Source organism: Malus sylvestris, chromosome 12, assembly GCF_916048215.2.
Source record: "Malus sylvestris chromosome 12, drMalSylv7.2, whole genome shotgun sequence".
NCBI lineage: Eukaryota > Viridiplantae > Streptophyta > Magnoliopsida > Rosales > Rosaceae > Malus > Malus sylvestris.
The window spans coordinates 28,966,231-28,983,582 of record NC_062271.1 but is presented as its reverse complement, the minus strand read 5'-3'; the positions used below and the strand labels follow the sequence as shown (position 1 = coordinate 28,983,582).

Here is a 17,352-nt window from a genome sequence, read left to right as displayed (position 1 = left end):
TAAAATAATAACTTTGATTAAATAATAAAATCCTATTTCCAACTTGGGTTTATGTACTAAGAGGTTCTCCAACGAACATTAAGAATTACAAATTCAATTTAATTCATCAAAATCAAAACAAATTCATTGACAATTTTGATCTTAATTTTCTAGGTCTGAGGTGATGCTCTGTTTTCCCGTCAAACTTTTTATCATTTTCCCGCCACTCGTGGTCCCATGGCAACCATCTCCGATGACCAAGGTAACAAACTTTCCTAGCGTGCCAGCTAGATGTTACATCATCATTGCATACAACGCATGCCATATAACCCCTAGTGCTCCACCCATAAACCATTGCATATGCGGGAAAATCGTTCACAGTCCACATAATTGCTGCCCGCAAAATGAACATGTTCCCAGTACACTTATCGTACGTGCGCACATCGATAACATGGGGTATTCATCATGTATCGAAAACATGGGGTTGGAAAATGAGGATTGCGAGACCTCCGACTTCACCTACCCCATCTCCTTTTGTTGCTACATCTAGTGCATCTCAACCTATTAGGAAGAGGAAGAGAACTAGTAATGATGCTGATGCAAATATTGTAGTTGTTATCAATGAAGGTTGAAATAAAGCAGTTATTGAAATGAAGAAGTTAGGTGAAAGTTTTACTTTCGGAGAAACGAAAGCCAGGTTACCTTCTGAGCTTCAGGCCATGGTTCTCCCATACGATCAAGTGCTAAGAATTTCAATGAGGGGAGGATAAGGATGAGGAGGAAGGAACTACGGGAGAGGAGGAGGAGAGGATAAGGATGAGGAGGAAGGAGGAGGAGGAAGGGGAAAGGATGAGGAAAGGATGAGGAGGAGGAGGAAGGCTACGGGAAAACAAAGGCAGCAGCAGAGACGATGTAATGAATATGATAGAGTTTTAGGGTTTGTTTTATGATTTGGGTAGTGTAGATATTGAAAAAAGATAAGGGGTATTTTTGTCTTAAAATTTTATAATTTTGTGTTTCATATGGGTAGAACGAGTTGTTCTAAGAGAGATGATGAACGGAAATTTAAACAAAATTTGTTCTATAGGACAAAGCATCCCATTATCTTTGTCTCACCAAATATGAGACGAAACGTGTCTCATCTCATCAACCAAACGATACCTTAGGGAATAAAAAGAACTCTTCAGACTGGCAATGCCCCGACTGCATTAGGAGCTTAGGCCATCTCCAACCGAAGGGTCCAGAGGGCCAGAGGGCCGAAAATAGCCTTAAAACCGTCTCCAACCGAGGGCTAGGCCAGAGGGCTCGGGAATCTGGGAGGGCTGGAGGGCTGGCTGCTTTCGGCCAGCCAGCCAGCCCCGGGCTGGCTATTTTTTTTTTAATGTTTCTTATTTCTGTCGGTTATAACCGACAGAAATAATATAATATATATTATTTCTGTCGGTTACAACCGACAGAAATAACATTTTGAATTCAAACTTCCAACGGCTAGCGCCACTAGCCGTTGTAAATCCTTTTTTTTTTTTTATGAATTTAAACCTTTTTTTTTTTCTTTTTTTTTCTATAACTTCCTATAACTTCTATTTTACAAAATTTGTTTCAATTTTTTTTAATTCTATTTTTTTCCTATAACTTATATTTTACAAAATTTGGTTCATATTTTTTTCATATAACTTCTATTTTACAAAATTTGTTTCATATTTTTTTTTTAAATTCCATTTTTTCCTATAACTTCTATTTCACAAAATTTGTTTCATATTTTTTTTAAATTCTAATTTTTTCCTATAACTTCCTAAGCCATTATACAACATTAAATTAAATTAAGTAACATGAAACAATATTAAACAATATGAAACAACATTAAATAACATTAACCGACATAAAAATTATACAACACTAACCAACATGATTTTTAAATAAAATTAAGTTGTAGTTTTTAAATAATAAATTATGTTTGGCCCTATGGCCCTTTGGCCCTCGGTTGGAGACGGTTTTTTTTGACAGGGCTAAAACGAGCCCTCTGGCCCTCTGGCCCTCGGTTGGAGACGGAGGCAAATATGGCTCTGTACTGTTCATTAAAATATTAATATCTTGGAGAATCTTGGAGGGCCAGAGGGCTAAAACGAGCCATCTGGCCAGCCATCGGTTGGAGATGGCCTTATCGCCAAATTGGTTTTACTGTTTTAGGTTCTTGTACGGCCTGGATCTGGATATCTTTAAACTCTATTATTTTCAAAATAAATGTTATAATATTATTATGGATTATACTTTCTTCATTTTTAGTAAGCAAGTCTTTCTCCATTAACGTGACATCATTTTAGCGTATAAACGTTATAATTGGAGTTGTTCATTCATTTTATCATCTTTTAAATATTATTTCTTGACGAATTCACTTAATTTGGAGACCGTTTAGTCATCCATATATGTTTATTGTTTTTTTTTTTAAAACAAAATGTTTATTGTTTAATTACATGTTAAATTACTGGAGGAATTTTTATTAGCGAAATGGAAGATTATTAAACTCAATGATTTTTTTTTAATATTTCACGATTTGTTACATTAATAGGTTTTAATAACGGTAACCCCTTTAACAATGATATTTTGAGCGGAAACGCAAGTATTATCCTACCACGCATTTGTGAGTGCCTACTTGGGCCAAAAATGCAAGATACGTTTCTAGCATTTCGAACTGTCTACCTTAAGCCTGTGTTTGGATTAACTATAGTTCACACTTTTTTATATATTTTAGGTCAAAGTAATCCACCTGATTAAAGTAATAGTTTAATTAATTGGAAATTGAGTAAATGTGGTATAAATATTTTTCCAATATACCGTATTATTGTGAGCGGATCTCTATCTTCACTTCGAGAAGTAAAATACATGTTATCAATGACATAACTATTTTAACCACGAGCTAGTAGTCTAGTGTAAATAGCGGATTACGAGGTTTCCTTAAAACTAAAAACTGGAGGTTTCAGATTCAAACCCACTGTTGGTGTGGAAGCCAGACTTGTGGCCATGAGAGGCTAAAATGTCTCTATGAGTCTTCCTAGCCCCTGGAAGGGGTAGATAACCGTGACTTGCCATCAGTTGTTCCCCTTAAAAAAAATAAAAATAAAAATGGCATAACTATTTTTTTTTCAATCCATGTAATATTTGATATAAGAGATTAAAAATATTCAAGCTCTTCTTTTTTTCGTTAGTTGTTAGTTGTAGATATAGCTAAAGTGTCGTGATTTCTTATGTAATATTTTCTTTTCTTTCGAGCTTATGTCCCGTTGTCAACAAAAAAAAAAAGTTCTACTAACCACTCGTAGTTATCATGACTCTCTCACTCGTAAAAATAGTTCTACTAAGCACTCGTAGTTACTATGACACTCCCACAAACATGAGTGAATTTCACATATTTTTAGCAAAAAAAAAAAAAAAAAAAAAAATTCATCCTAGTTACCTAAATTATCCGTATTCAAATATATAAATTTCATCACCGTTTCAACAAAATAAATCTTCAATAAGCTCGCTAGTCTCACTTCATAAATATATTGTTGTATTCTTTACGTTCTTCTGAAAGATTGAGTGTATATTTATGTGGAACAACATTCACTCAAGACCAATTCTTCTTCTCTCCTTCCTTGATTCTTTTTATGCTAAGACCTCATTTACAATGATAATAATTAAGACCGGAATTATAAAGTATCAAATTCGCTATTTATGTCATTGTATCTTTGTAAAGAAAAATTTAAACAATGATTTAAAACGCTCTCCATACGCTCGAGGATGCAATCTCATATATAAGCAAATATAATCTTCTCCAACGTCCACCCATGCAGACTTTCCCATTAAAACCCTTTCCCATATACGTCAAATTCCCCTTCAACTCCCCCCCCCCCTCTCTCTCTCTCTCTCTCTCTCTCTCTCTCTCTCTCTCTCACACACACACACATACATATACAACCCGAATGTACAAATGCTTGCTTCTTCACCAAACTATGTGAATATGGCTTCCAAGTTTTCTTCTTCTTCCTCCTCCTCCTCCTCCTATTCCAAACAACGAGTAGTCCTCTTCGTTCTCTATCTAATTATTCTCTCTCTATTCTTCCTATGCCTAATTATCTCGTTTAACTTTTGTCCCACCCGGTCAAATAATTGCGCTACCATTAGAAACCAACAGGTTATCAAGAATGAAACCAAGAACGAAAGAAAGAACGCAGATTGGTTCGTTGCCATTTCCAAGCTATTCAAAATCAAGGGTAGAAAAATTAAGGTAGGTTTGGTCAACGTAGATGAACACATTCATAGTCAGCTCCATGGGCTATCAGATGTAGAGGCAGTCTCAGTGGCATTCGAACGCGTAGCTAGGGATCGAAAATGGAAGGACTATTTTCCCGAATGGATTGATGAAGACGAGAAATGGGGGAAGCCAAAGTGTCCGGAAATCCCAATTCCTAAGCTGGAGCATTACGAGGGCATAGATGTGGTACTGGCCAAGGTTCCCTGTGGACCAAATGGGACGAGTGACAGGGAGGGGATTAGAGATGTGTTTAGGTTACAAGTTAACTTGATGGTGGCTAATCTAGTGGTGGGTAAAGGGTGGATGAAGCCTGATGCTCATCGGACGGTGTACGTTGTGTTTATCGGGGATTGTGGACCGATGGTGGAGATTTTCAGATGTGATGATCTTTTGATGCATAGAGGGAATTATTGGGTTTATAGGCCTAATATTGGGAGATTGAAACAAATTGTGCATATGCCTGTTGGATCTTGCCAAGTTGCCTCAGGCTATGCAGAAACAGGTACTAATTAACTAACTATTTACTAGTTTAATCACAACTGATTTCTTCCTGCAGTTCCAAACATACTTTTCAGTCACCTGATCGATTCTTATTACTTTTGTAATGAAAATCAACTGATTGGTTCTCGTTGATTTTAATATATATATATATATATATATTTCTTTCTGTAGGGTTCTGGTATTATAGCTTTGTTCCACTTGTGTATCATGGAAATTTCAGTTTAGTCCACATCACCCCTAAACTTTAGTTAGTGCCGATGTCCTCTTGCCGTTGTCATTCAATTATTTCGTAAAATTGAGGGTTAGTTTCGTCCATTTTGTACAATAGACGCGTTATGTAGCAAAAATGTAAATTTCAATTCTCCTTAATTATTTTTTCGTCTCCTAACTCAATTATCAAAATTCTAAATATTTCTACTTTTTCGTGGATGTACAGTTTTGTTGACGTATATGCTCCTCAAAGTTTGTCATTTTCATTACTCATAATTGACTATTAACAGCAAAATTGTGACAAAATCGACGATTGGGGAAAAGGGAAGGGAAAGAGGATATTGGCATGAATTGAAAGTTTAGGGAGGCTCAAAACCAAGTTGAAAATTTTGAGGACAAAGTGGAATAAGTTCGAAAGTTTAGAACATTGCTAAAGCTTTGAGTTAAAAGGGCAAAGTGGAATAAGTTCGAAAGTTCGAAAGTTCGAAAGTTTAAAGGGATTTAATTTACGGGAGTAAAATGTCACACTTATAACTGTTCTGTGCCACTTAATTAGAGTAAATTATATATATGTCCATCTAATTAATTGTTTAAAAATGTTCACAAATTATTTAGTCTAAGTAAATTATTTGAATATATTGTTGCAGGCACAGAAATCTGGAGAAAATTCATGTTAGAAACAAGCTCATGGATTCCATACGAGACACGTAGACTTGCCTATGTGACAATCCTGCACTCCTCAGAAGCCTATGTGTGTGGTGCAATAGCCCTAGCTCGAAGCATCAGGCAAACCAACTCCACCAAAGACCTAGTCCTCCTTGCAGATGACTTCATCACTCCCAAATCCATCCAAGGCCTAACCGCGGCAGGATGGAAGATCAAGCGAATCCAGAGAATCCGAAGCGCATTTGCTAAAAAGGGGTCGTACAACGAATGGAACTACAGCAAACTCCGCGTGTGGCAGCTCACTGAGTATGACAAGGTTATTTTCATTGACGCGGATCTTCTAGTCCTCAAGAACATAGATAGTTTCTTCGTGCACCAACAGTTGTCAGCCGTGGGGAATAACCGGGTGTTGTTCAACTCCGGCTTGATGGTTGTGGAGCCATCGAACTGCATGTTCGAATACCTAATGCAAAAAACATCCAAACTCGAGTCTTACAACGGCGGCGATCAGGGGTTTTTGAATGAGATTTTTACTTGGTGGCATAGGTTGCCTTGGAGGCTAAATGCGCTAAAATGTTTCGATGGATCAAAAGGTGCAAATCATGAGATGGCTGAGGACCTTTATGCAATACATTACTTGGGGTTCAAGCCTTGGGCGTGTTACAGAGATTATGACTGCAACTGGGAAGGGTATGAAAGAAGCGTTTTCGCGAGCGATTCGGCTCACGAGAAATGGTGGAAAGTGTATGATCAGATGCCAAGGGAGCTGAAATCTTACTGTGGTTTGACGAAGAAGATGGATGAAAATTTGAAGACGAGGAGAGTGAAAGCAGCTAAGGCTAATTATTCTGATGGACATTGGAAAATTGTGATCAAGGACCCCAGACAACATCATTTGTATATATAGTCCTTGCTTTTTTTTTTTTTTTATTTTTGGTCCGTAACTTTATGTAATTGTGGTCTTTTTTTTTTCATGATTTGAGTTGATTGGTGCATTGGCTTCCAAAGAACAAGTGGATTGTGAAATTTAAACATATGAATATGAGAAGCAGTACTTATATTTTGTTCGAGAAACCGAGCGCAGTGGCGTTTTAAAATTCATACAGCCGACTTTATTTAGTGGAATAAAACTTTGCTGTTGTTGTTGATCAATTTCCATTACATTGAAACTAATGAACTACATTAGCTACCAAAAGCAAACACAAGGATTATAGCGGAACATATTATTCATCTACTATTTCATTTGGCTACATTTGTTCCTATAAAATATAGCCAAACATAATGATAAAATTGTTGAATCAAAGACACAATGATTAAATTAACTAAATTAGTAACCTTACTTTTATTTACTTCATAAGTAATGAGGAAGTTTGTATACAATCAATGTTCAACTTAAATCACACATATTTTCAAAATTTTCAACTTAAATCTTGGATGCATTGAGAATTAGAAAATAAAGTTTGAACCAGGCAACCATCATGACATATGCTCCCATTATCTCATTTATAATATAAAGCAATCCGACCAAACCATGGCTTGCCTAGTAACTTTCCGACCATCATCACTTCCTTATCTTTTATTTTAAAAAGTATAAAAGATAGAGATTTGAACTATAGACATTTTTCGAACATTTGATATGAAAGAAAATACGTCAATTGTGTTGCGTAACTTGCATTAAACAAATTCACTGCTATATGATGTCGTAGTTCAATAATGTACTGCCATGTTAACAAACTTACACGTAACATTGTATTATTGGCTTAAAATGCCGTAATGGCAATGAAACTGTTTTATTTAAGACCTCTTGTTGGGAGACAAAAGGAATAAAACTTAACTTCATAGTACAATTTTATCAAAGGGTAAACTATATAGTACAGATTACAAAGTCTGCAACATGTAATTTCCTCTATTTTGGCACTAGCCAAAAGAAGATTTCAGTGCATATTAATATATTATTTTATTAGAAAAATTAAAGAAAATAATTTGAAAATTTTGAATTTTAATGATAAGGACAAAATAAAAAGTAAAGTGAATAGTACCAGAATTAATTTTTTAGCGTAAAAATGTGGTCTTTCGTTAAAATAAACAACAGCAAGAACTTTTCGTTAAATTTTCCTATTTTATTTTCATTTGTTATTATTATTTTTTCAAAAAACTCCTCCACCTTTTTCCCTCCTCCCACTCTCTCTCTCTCCTCCCAAGTTTCTCACTCCACTCTGCCGACCAAATGAAACCCCAAATCAAGAGCAGAACGTAAACGCTATCTTAATCAAATCACACAAACACTCACAGAGAGGGAAATGCAAGACATTTTCGGATCAGTTCGCCGATCACTGGTGTTCCGCACAGCATCGGACAATGAAGACTCCCCAGGAGGAACCCTAGTCGACAAGATCAATTCCTGCATTCGGAAATCCAGAGTCTTCTCGAAGCCCTCTCCGCCGCTTCCGTCGCCGGCAATGGCAAAGGAAAACGCACCTCCGATCCGGTGGCGGAAGGGCGAGTTGATCGGCTGCGGTGCCTTTGGGCGTGTTTACATGGGCATGAATCTTGATTCCGGAGAGCTTCTTGCGGTGAAACAGGTCCACTTTTTTTGTTCTATTGATTTTTCTGCTGCTTTCGGCGTTACTTCTAGGCTCTGAAGTTTGTTTTTTGTTTTTTTTTTCGGTTGTTAATTCCATCTGGGTTTTGGGACTTTTTGCTCTGGGGTTTTAAGCTTGATTTTATATGGATTTTGATCTGGAGGTGGTGCTGGAGCTGTTTCTAATCATGATTGGGATTTTCCCCCAATTTTCGTTTCGGAGTTGATTTTCGTTTTTGATATTTGGTTTAGGCTAAATATTGAGTTTGTTTTTTAGTCATTTTGGAGTATTCAATTTACTAGTTTCATGTCTACATCAGTCTTGTATTTGGTTCAGATTATAGTTTTGAATGTTTGTTGGTTGTTTTGCAGGTTCTGATTGCGGCAAATGGCGCTTCAAAGGAGAAAGCACAGGTTTGAATTGAACTCGTCTTACTGCAAATTTAAGATTTTAGGGTTATATATGCCGTTGGTCATGGTGATTGTGATGGATCAGTGTTGTTGGTCATGGTGATTGTGATGGATCAGTGTTGACTCTTTACCACCTCTCACTTCCTTTAATGCACTTCAAAAGTTGGTTGAGGTCATAGGCAGGATCCTAGAATTTTGGAGAGTTTTTGAAGATGGTTAGTTTTCGGACCCATTGTTGCTAACTTGCTATAGAAGGAAGCATAATTCCATTCTTGTGTATGCCCAGGACGCGTCGAGTCTTGGGTGTCATTGAGGGTGTTGGAGAGCGAGCATAAGTGTCACTGTAAAGTGTGTGAGACTTGAGGTGCACATAGGATGTCATTGTGGTGGATAGCTGCCCTCTATATTAGATGTTTGTTCACATTTATGAGTGAATTTCAGGTGCATGAGGTGTATGAGTGGATGTTGTGTGTGAAAAGTGTAATGTTTTCTGATCTATGTATCACTACTTTTTACATTTAATTTTCAGCAACGGAGTTTAGTATTTTTTGGACATCTGAAACATTTTCTGAAGATTTTCTTTGTATTACTGTTGATATCTTATCATTTTAGTTGCTTATAATTTGCTGATTAATGGTTTTAATGCTACAAGTAGGCTCACATCAAGGAGCTTGAGGAAGAAGTAAAGCTTCTGAAGAATCTGTCTCATCCAAACATTGTAGTGAGTAGTACTGCCTTGTATCTATATCAACTCTTGAAGTCCTACACTTTTCTGACCCTGTAGCATGTACTTTGTTTTGGATTTTAGAGATATTTAGGTACGGTGAGGGAGGACGATACCTTGAATATTCTGTTGGAATTTGTCCCTGGTGGATCCATATCATCACTTTTGGGGAAATTTGGATCTTTCCCTGAGGCAGTAAGTTCTTGCCAGCTAACTTTGTATTCAGTAGGTGTTTTGAATGCTAAATTTAAACAATCTTTTTGAGCAGGTAATACAAACGTATACCAAGCAGTTGCTATTGGGACTAGAATATTTACACAAAAATGGAATCATGCACAGGGACATTAAGGTAGGTATTCCACCTTAACTGTGAGTGATATGCATGTACAAGAATGTTTCTGGACTCTACCTTATCTTACCTTGTAAGTGGCTAATACGCATTTCGTTTTAACCTTCAGGGAGCAAATATCCTTGTTGATAATAAAGGATGCATCAAACTTGCAGATTTTGGGGCATCCAAACAGGTCGTCGAGCTGGTACAAAAACTTGTTTTCCTTCCTTTCTCTTCAGATGTGCAGTACTTTTTATGCATGGTTACTTATAATGCATCTCCTATTGAATTGAGAGGTGCTTTGTTGCAGGCAACCATTTCTGGTGCTAAGTCTATGAAGGGTACACCATACTGGATGGCTCCTGAAGTTATTCTCCAGACCGGTCATAGCTTGTATGCACAATTATTACCGTTTTAACATCTACTTGATTTCAAGCGTGTTATCCAATCATGCTGGCGCTTCTTCCTAGATAGTGATAACAATTTTACATTATGTATTCTATTCTGGATAAGTAAAGAATACTCATATATAAGAATAACTATCCAGCTCTGCTGACATATGGAGTGTTGGATGTACTGTGATTGAGATGGCCACTGGAAAGCCTCCTTGGAGCCAACAGTACCAAGAGGTAATTATTCTGCTAACTCTTTATTCACTTAAGAAAGTTTTCCCCCTTGCTTGTTACACTAATGGCATGTGTTTCTAGGTTGCTGCTCTCTTTCATATAGGGACAACAAAGTCTCATCCACCAATCCCTGAGCATCTATCCTTTGAGGCGAAAGATTTTTTGCTAAAATGTCTGCAAAAGTATGCTACTGATCTTGTTTTCTATAAATGTTGCAATTACCCATTCCGTTTAATCCATAAATATATTTCTTGTGTAACAATCAATTTACTCTCACAATCTAGATAGAGAGACATAGCGATGGGCCACTCAAGTATTTATTTGTTCTGAATTTATATTTACCTTGGTCCTATGGCAGGGAACCACATTTGAGGTCAGTTGCATCTGAGTTGCTTCAGGTAAATTAAAATTCATTTAGTTTTCGTTTTTGTATTGGAGTTCCTTTTCCTGTAATACATGTTGCACATCTTCTACTTCTACTGCAATTTGTTTGTTGCTTTTGACTGGCGATGCTCCCTTCTATCCTTTCAAGTTCTTACACTTTTTCAACTACATGCAGCATCCATTCGTAACTGGGCAGAATATGGAATCAGATCCTGTTTTTCGTACTTCTGTCATGGTAATGAGTGAGATGTTGAATAATGTCGTGTTTGTTTTTCACCATTTAAATCGTTTTAGTGACACTTAATTTGCTATCATCAGGAAGATTCAGAACTCCAATCTCCATCATATTCTCCAAACCTGCACACCTTGTAAGTATTACAATTATGCTTCTTTGGAACTTGTAAAATAGAAAGTTTTTGCTAATGATTTTTCGGAGTCTTTTGACGTGATAGCATCAATTTTGTTGCCAGCGAGATGTCAACTTGCCCAGATTCGGATGATATGTGTAATTTGGGCAGTTTGCAACACTCAACTATACATCCTAACAAGTTGCTGGAAAGTAGAGCCATTTGGGGAAGAAACAGCAATGATGATGATATGTGTCAGATTGATGACAAAGAAGATACTATGGTGGGAGAATTAAAGCTCAGTTCTTCTTTGATGCCTGACAACATCAAGGTACATGAATTTGTGCCCTTGTGAGTTAGTTAAGTTTTAAGCACTCAAGAAATTCAGAAACTAACTGTTTGCATTCTGTTATGCTAGAGCTTTAACCCAATGTGTGAACCCACTGATGATGAGTTGGTGTGCAAGTTTGTTGGAAGTTTAGAAACCAAACAAAATGGAATGGATCTGGGTCTGGATATCAATCACCAAACTGATTTTCCTGCCGGCAACTCTGGAACAATTGGAGAGGGAGAAAAAGATTTTTCATTTCCTTGTGGAACATCACTTGCGGAGGAAGACGATATACTTACTGAATCAAAAATCACAGCTTTTCTGGATGAGAAGGTACAGTTTTGGTTGGAGTCAGTATTAGGTGTCTTCTATGTTTGTGATATAATGCTTTTGTAAATTTTGGTTCGGACTTGATTAATTCTGAACTGTGCTGTTGTTCCAAATCTCAGGCCCTAGAACTTAAAAAGCTGCAAACACCATTATTTGAAGAGTTCTACAACAGCTTGAATGTAATTTGCTCTCCAAATTTTGTGGATAACTTGCCTGATGAACCCACCCCAAGGTACTTGAAATTGCCTCCCAAAAGTAGATCACCCAGTCGGGGGGTAGCTGATGCTCTTAGTACTGGAAGCCCTGGTAGTAATGGCAGGCGGGTTTCAAATATTGGTAATGCAAATGTTCAAACTGCACACGACATGCCATCACCTCCATGCAGTCAGCAAGAGCCAGGCAGTCCAAGGTTAGTTCATGTCATTTCTTTTCTGTTTCCTCTCTCTACCCTTTTGAGTAATCTGATATATGATACTTCTCACAGTATGAGCTCCTCTGAGAGAGAGAGGAAGTGGAAAGAAGAGCTTGATCTAGAGCTTGCGAGAAAGCGAGGTAGAGTTTACTTTTTCCTCGTGTGGTTTCTAATTCCAACTATATAGGGTTATTATAGCAGCTGTCTTTTGTGCTCCATCATTTGAGTTAAAGTTTGAAGGACTGTCTGCATTCTGGTTACAACCATTTAAGATTTTATATTGACTGGCGTAATAGTCCTGAAGTTGTGGGATTTTGATTTGCCCACGAAGATTATATCTCTATACTGTTAACATATCTTGTCTGAAGTTTAGTTGTACAAATGACAAACATGTAAACCAACAAACCATCCTATATGTTATTTAGCAAATGTCACTTAACTAAAATGATTTTATCAAATTTCTTGTTTTTGCAGAGATGATGCGCCAAGCAGGTGTAGGAGGGAAAACATTATCTCCAAAGGATCGAGGTTTAAATCGGCAGAGAGAGCGAACTAGGTTTGCATCTCCAGGCAAATGACTTAGAAGTCAGTCATAGCTTCCTGTTGAGAATTCATCTTTGGATTGGAGTTTCGGTCATAGCAGTAAATGTCTGTAGTTCTCCGGCTTTCCAAAATCCAGTTCCACATGGAAACAGCAGTGCTGCAGCATCTGGTTCGTCCAATTCAATTTCTCTTTGTGCAACCACCTATAGTGGTATTGCTTGTATGTCCTATCAAAGGCCAAGCTAGTGTAAGCATGCCTGTATAAAATTGTTGGATACGAGTATATTCTTTTTGGGGCGGGCGATTCATACATGTTTTCGTGTTTGGTATCCGGTGAATAGAAATTGTATTATTGATTTAGTTATCTGGATCCTATGGCACTTGATATATAGAATGCCACTTTTGATGTGTGTTTCTGATTGTTGCGATTAATAGTGGTTCATGTTTGTAGTAATCTCTGTCTCTCTCTGTCTCTGTCTCTGTCTCTGTCTCTCTCTCTCTCTCTGAGTAGTTACATTGGAACTAAATAGGGTAACACAGTAACTACCAACTACCCAGAAACAAAGAAAGAAGAGCCGAAAGGACACCAAAAGTGTGATCTCCGGAGGAACAGCCAAGTCGCCAATAATAACTTGGTGGACAATGATGTACCGTTTGGTACATAGACGGGATGGAACAGAATGGAGGTTCCATGCTATGTTTGGTGTATGCTCATGCCGGAATGGAATGAAAGATTAAATGACAATCGTACCCATCCACTCTGACGAGTTCGACCTTACCTAAGCCATTGCCGACGAGTTCAACATTATCCCTCACATCTTCTGCCTAATCCTCGCCATCCCATCCCTCAAGCGACAGCATTGGCCATGGCCTTTCATCGGATTTCCCCGGTACCCTTATGTTCTTCCTGTTTGTTTCCCCAAAAAATTTCCCTCTCTTTGGCTTTCTCAAGAACCTTTTATTCGATCTGGATTTTCTTCGTTTTGCTGTTTTTCTTCTTTGAATATAGAAATCAAACGCAAAGAAAATTGCTTTTTGTTGGGTTTTTGTCACTCAGTTTCTCGGAAAATTTGAAGTGCGATCAAAGAAACTTGTTTTCCCGGAAAAACAAGAGAACTCCGTTTTTTAGTTGATCTGTTTTTGTGTTCCATGGGCTAGAGCAAGTCGTTTTGGGGGAGGGTGGCACGAAAGTTTGACTAAAATCCATTCCACAGGACAGCGCGTTCCAGGCAAATTGGCGCACCAAACTTGAGACGAGTGCGTCCCGTCCCACTACGTTCCGTCCCATCCCACGTACCAAATGGTACCTCAGGCCGTCCTTGTTCAAAAACAAATCAAGGAGAGTGGTGGTCTACTGACTCAACAAAAATGTTCCATAATCCTCAATTCAGAAAGCAAAGCAACAGTGAGCCACACCATTAACTTCGCTTCTAGGCCCCTTCCAAACTTCCAACAAATCCTCGAAAAGGTGTTGCTCAGATTCGACTTTTAACAAGAGAGGATATAGTGGGCACCCATCTTTTGATGTTACCATTCAGGCATTTGGTTAAGGTCCCCTGGCTCAGGTGATGGTGGTAAGGACACTCTTAATATCGAAATTGTACAAAGTTTAACATACGAATACAAGGGATGGGGAATCAAAATTAGGACCTCGAGTGTAGGGGCGAAAGCTCTTAAAAAACATAACGTCTCCAAAAAAAAATAAAAAATCAAACTTATTGAATATCACTCGAAAGTCAAATCTTGTACATGAAAAAATGGATGACAAATTCACACTTATAAACGAAAAATGATCAATGAAATTTCGAGACTATGGACATTGAGAAAATATCTGAAACACCAAAAGAATCAAACAAAACCACCAATATATGCATAAACATGTTTCAAATTCTCCGAGCTGAAAGTCCCAATGGCACTGAGGGAGTCGGACGCTGTTTCAAACCATGCATTAATAGTGCTCCATCACTACTATTCTGCACACTCTTTCTGCTCTTCAATGGTGACACCAACCTAGTTGCCAATCTTGACGGCGAAAATGACCTGCGAAGTTTTGAAGCAGTTGACATCTTCGGTGACTTCTTGGCTTTCGTTGGAGACAGAGAAGAAACCAATGGAGGGCTCTTGATCTTGATCTGAAACTTGGAAGGTGAAGGAAACTTCGAAGCAGAAGGCGGGGACTTGATCAAGAACTTGTGCGGAGTCTGAATCCTTGGCCTATCATTGTTACAATCGTTTCTGCCAATGACCGGTGATCTTGTTCTGCAGAACTTCTGCTGCTGAGAAGAATTTGAAGCCGAAAACAAAGGGTTGGGAAACAAGACACTTTTTTTAGCCCATGGCCTATTTTTCGGAGATACTCTGTTTGCCACGTATCTGTTGTTTTCTTTCTCCATTTCTCTCTTGTGTGGAGGTGAGACCTTGAAATTGATCCGGGAACGAGCCCGTTGCAGTACCGGGGAACCGGATTCTGATCGAGTGGACGGACACTTGTTGTGCTTCTCCTTCTTTCTCCTGGCCCTGAGCTCTGTGTTTTCAGGGCTCTGCCTTTGTTTCCTTTGTTGTGTCATTGGGGTTTTGGGGTCTTCTGAAGTGGTTTTCTTTGTTTTGTTGCCAACTGCTGCTATTATTTCTCTTGCAAATTGGCTTGCTTGTAGAATTTCTCCGACGGTTTCACCGACCAGCATTGCCGGCAAGGACATTCTCTGCCACTCCCCTGAATTCAATAGCAATGAAGTTACTACCCAATTCAAAAAAATCTTGCTTTGGTTTCCAAAGAACAGGTTAGAAAGGAAAGAAGGAAAATTCGTAGACGTGGGTTAGATTAGTTGGACATCACAGTGTGGCAAACATATTTGTACCGAAGAGCTAGAATACCCCTCCCGTGGATTAAAGCAGTTTAGAATGTCGTATTTTCAAAAACAAAAGGTTCAGATTTTGAACCTAAACTCAATTTTGTTCTTTGAGAAAAGTGAAGAATAAACTTCATGTCAGAAAACCCATTTGGCCATTTATCTATGATTTTAGGGAGAGAGAGAGAGAGAGAGAGAGAGAGAGATACCTCCTGCCTTTGCTGGAAACTTGCCAACAGGAGATTTTCTAGGGGCTGAGCCTTTAATCCTGCATACATCAAAAGACCCTTTTGAGTTCCAATATCAAAACTGACCAAAACTAATCAAAAACTTCAAATCCAAGCAAAAGCTGGGATTTTTCGTTCCTGGTTTGTACAAATCAAATTCAAATCAGATTCTCAATTACCTTGCAGTTTCTTGTTTGCATCGGAGGCTAGTCCTGAGATAACCTCTAGTACTCCGAGGGCTGAGACTTACTCCTGAGATCACCTTCGCACCGCCCGAAACTGTGTACTGCAGCTCCTGCAACCGAGCCATACATCTATCCACCTTCACAAATCCACATAACAACACAAACCCATTAGTCCAAAACACAAGAAATCCCATCAGATAGATTCAAATTCCTCAAAACACAGATGCTCTGCGCTGAGGAAACGAAGGAAAGGCAGAAAACAAAACTTTCAAATTCTTGGTTTTTTTTCTTCTTTCTATGAAATTTTTTAATTCATCTATCCACCTTCACGAACCCACAAAATTACAGAAACCCATTGCTCCAAACCACATGAAAATCCATGAGATATTCAAATTCCTCCAAAGATCGATGCCAGAGTTACAAAGAACTGAACTTTCAACTCTGGAGTTTTTGAACCCCAAGAAAAAAATTGAAGTAGCTCACCTTCTTCACTGTTTCTCTGAGGAGAAGAGGATTGAGAGGGGCTACCATTTTCCTCTGCTTTGGTGGGGTTTTTGCAACCATTTTTTACTTAAGACACGAGAGAAAAACACTTAGTGGGAAGTGGGTCTCCAAGATCTCTCTCTCTCTCTCTCTCTCACACACACACACACACCCTCTCTGCTCCTTTCTCTTTGGCTTCCCTTTTGGCTTTCGCAGTTTGTCTTCCTCAGTGCAGAAGTCAAACCGAGATGGAAGCAGTAACACTTTTGGTAACGGATCCTTTGTTTAAGTCTCTGTTTTGGTGTCCAACGGTCGAATTTATCCAACCAAACGCACGCAAACGGCCACCTTTCATTTATTTTCAATTTTTAATGGGAACCTTTGATTGCGTATTTAGATCCAACGGTCAGTACGCTTTCTTACTTTTATAGTGTACAGCTGCACTCCAACCCGGTTCCTCGCCGAATCCTTTTTGTGAGGATCTCGGAGATCCGTCAATTTTGTCCGTTCATCGTACATCGTGCAGTAAAAAAATTATTTTAAATATTTTTATTTAAAATTAAACACAAACAATATTTGATAAAAACTGACCTCACGACATACGATGAACAAACATGATTAACATATCCTCAATATCCTTACCAAAAGAATTCGGAAAGGATCCTGTTGGCATGAACACCCACGGACACCATGTACGATTAATTCGTTTTTCCACCCATGATTGATGTGTACTTGGTCCAAGACGCAAGCGCCTGTGTAAGTCTTGGATCATGAGGTTTAGTTTCGTGTTTTGTTCGACAACACATTAAGATGTTTACGTTATCATAATTCACTTTCAACAAATCATAACGCAATGATTTAATCTTGGATATCTTTTTCTTCTTTTTTCATAAAAAAAAAATTAGAAAATAAGAGCAAGCACAAGTTTGATGGTGATGGTT

At 38.2% G+C, this 17,352-nt stretch overlaps 3 protein-coding genes and 1 long non-coding RNA gene across 5 annotated transcripts; 2 read left to right on the top strand and 2 right to left on the bottom strand.

The window, feature by feature from the left end:
• Positions 1-171: 171 nt before the first annotated feature.
• Positions 172-957, bottom strand: LOC126593180 (uncharacterized). The gene is made up of 2 exons (XR_007612891.1): positions 682-957; positions 172-540 (listed from the first exon to the last, which is right to left on the bottom strand). It is a non-coding gene; the product is annotated as an uncharacterized LOC126593180 (long non-coding RNA).
• A 3,019-nt stretch (positions 958-3,976) lies between these two features.
• On the top strand, positions 3,977-6,554 carry LOC126592337 (putative UDP-glucuronate:xylan alpha-glucuronosyltransferase 5). Its single transcript, XM_050258033.1, has 2 exons — positions 3,977-4,772; positions 5,629-6,554. The coding sequence occupies exons 1-2, from the start codon at positions 3,977-3,979 to the stop codon at positions 6,552-6,554; spliced, it is 1,722 nt and encodes a 573-aa protein (XP_050113990.1).
• A 1,259-nt stretch (positions 6,555-7,813) lies between these two features.
• LOC126593839 (mitogen-activated protein kinase kinase kinase NPK1-like) lies at positions 7,814-13,121 on the top strand. Of its 2 annotated transcripts, XM_050259979.1 has the most exons (17): positions 7,814-8,229; positions 8,601-8,642; positions 9,295-9,360; positions 9,448-9,558; positions 9,632-9,712; positions 9,822-9,899; positions 10,005-10,087; positions 10,242-10,323; positions 10,402-10,502; positions 10,679-10,718; positions 10,880-10,939; positions 11,023-11,072; positions 11,175-11,382; positions 11,470-11,715; positions 11,832-12,121; positions 12,197-12,264; positions 12,599-13,121. In XM_050259979.1, exons 1-17 carry the CDS (start codon positions 7,948-7,950, stop codon positions 12,700-12,702), a joined length of 1,992 nt encoding a protein of 663 aa, XP_050115936.1. In that variant the 5' UTR covers positions 7,814-7,947; the 3' UTR covers positions 12,703-13,121. The 2 variants fall into 2 exon arrangements, with proteins under 2 accessions (XP_050115936.1, XP_050115937.1); XM_050259980.1 differs by lacking the exon at positions 10,880-10,939.
• Positions 13,122-14,369: 1,248 nt separating this feature from the next.
• LOC126593840 (probable microtubule-binding protein TANGLED) lies at positions 14,370-16,691 on the bottom strand. The gene is made up of 4 exons (XM_050259981.1): positions 16,412-16,691; positions 15,923-16,065; positions 15,726-15,784; positions 14,370-15,380 (listed from the first exon to the last, which is right to left on the bottom strand). The coding sequence occupies exons 1-4, from the start codon at positions 16,490-16,492 to the stop codon at positions 14,551-14,553; spliced, it is 1,113 nt and encodes a 370-aa protein (XP_050115938.1). The 5' UTR covers positions 16,493-16,691; the 3' UTR covers positions 14,370-14,550.
• Between the last annotated feature and the right edge of the window lie 661 nt (positions 16,692-17,352).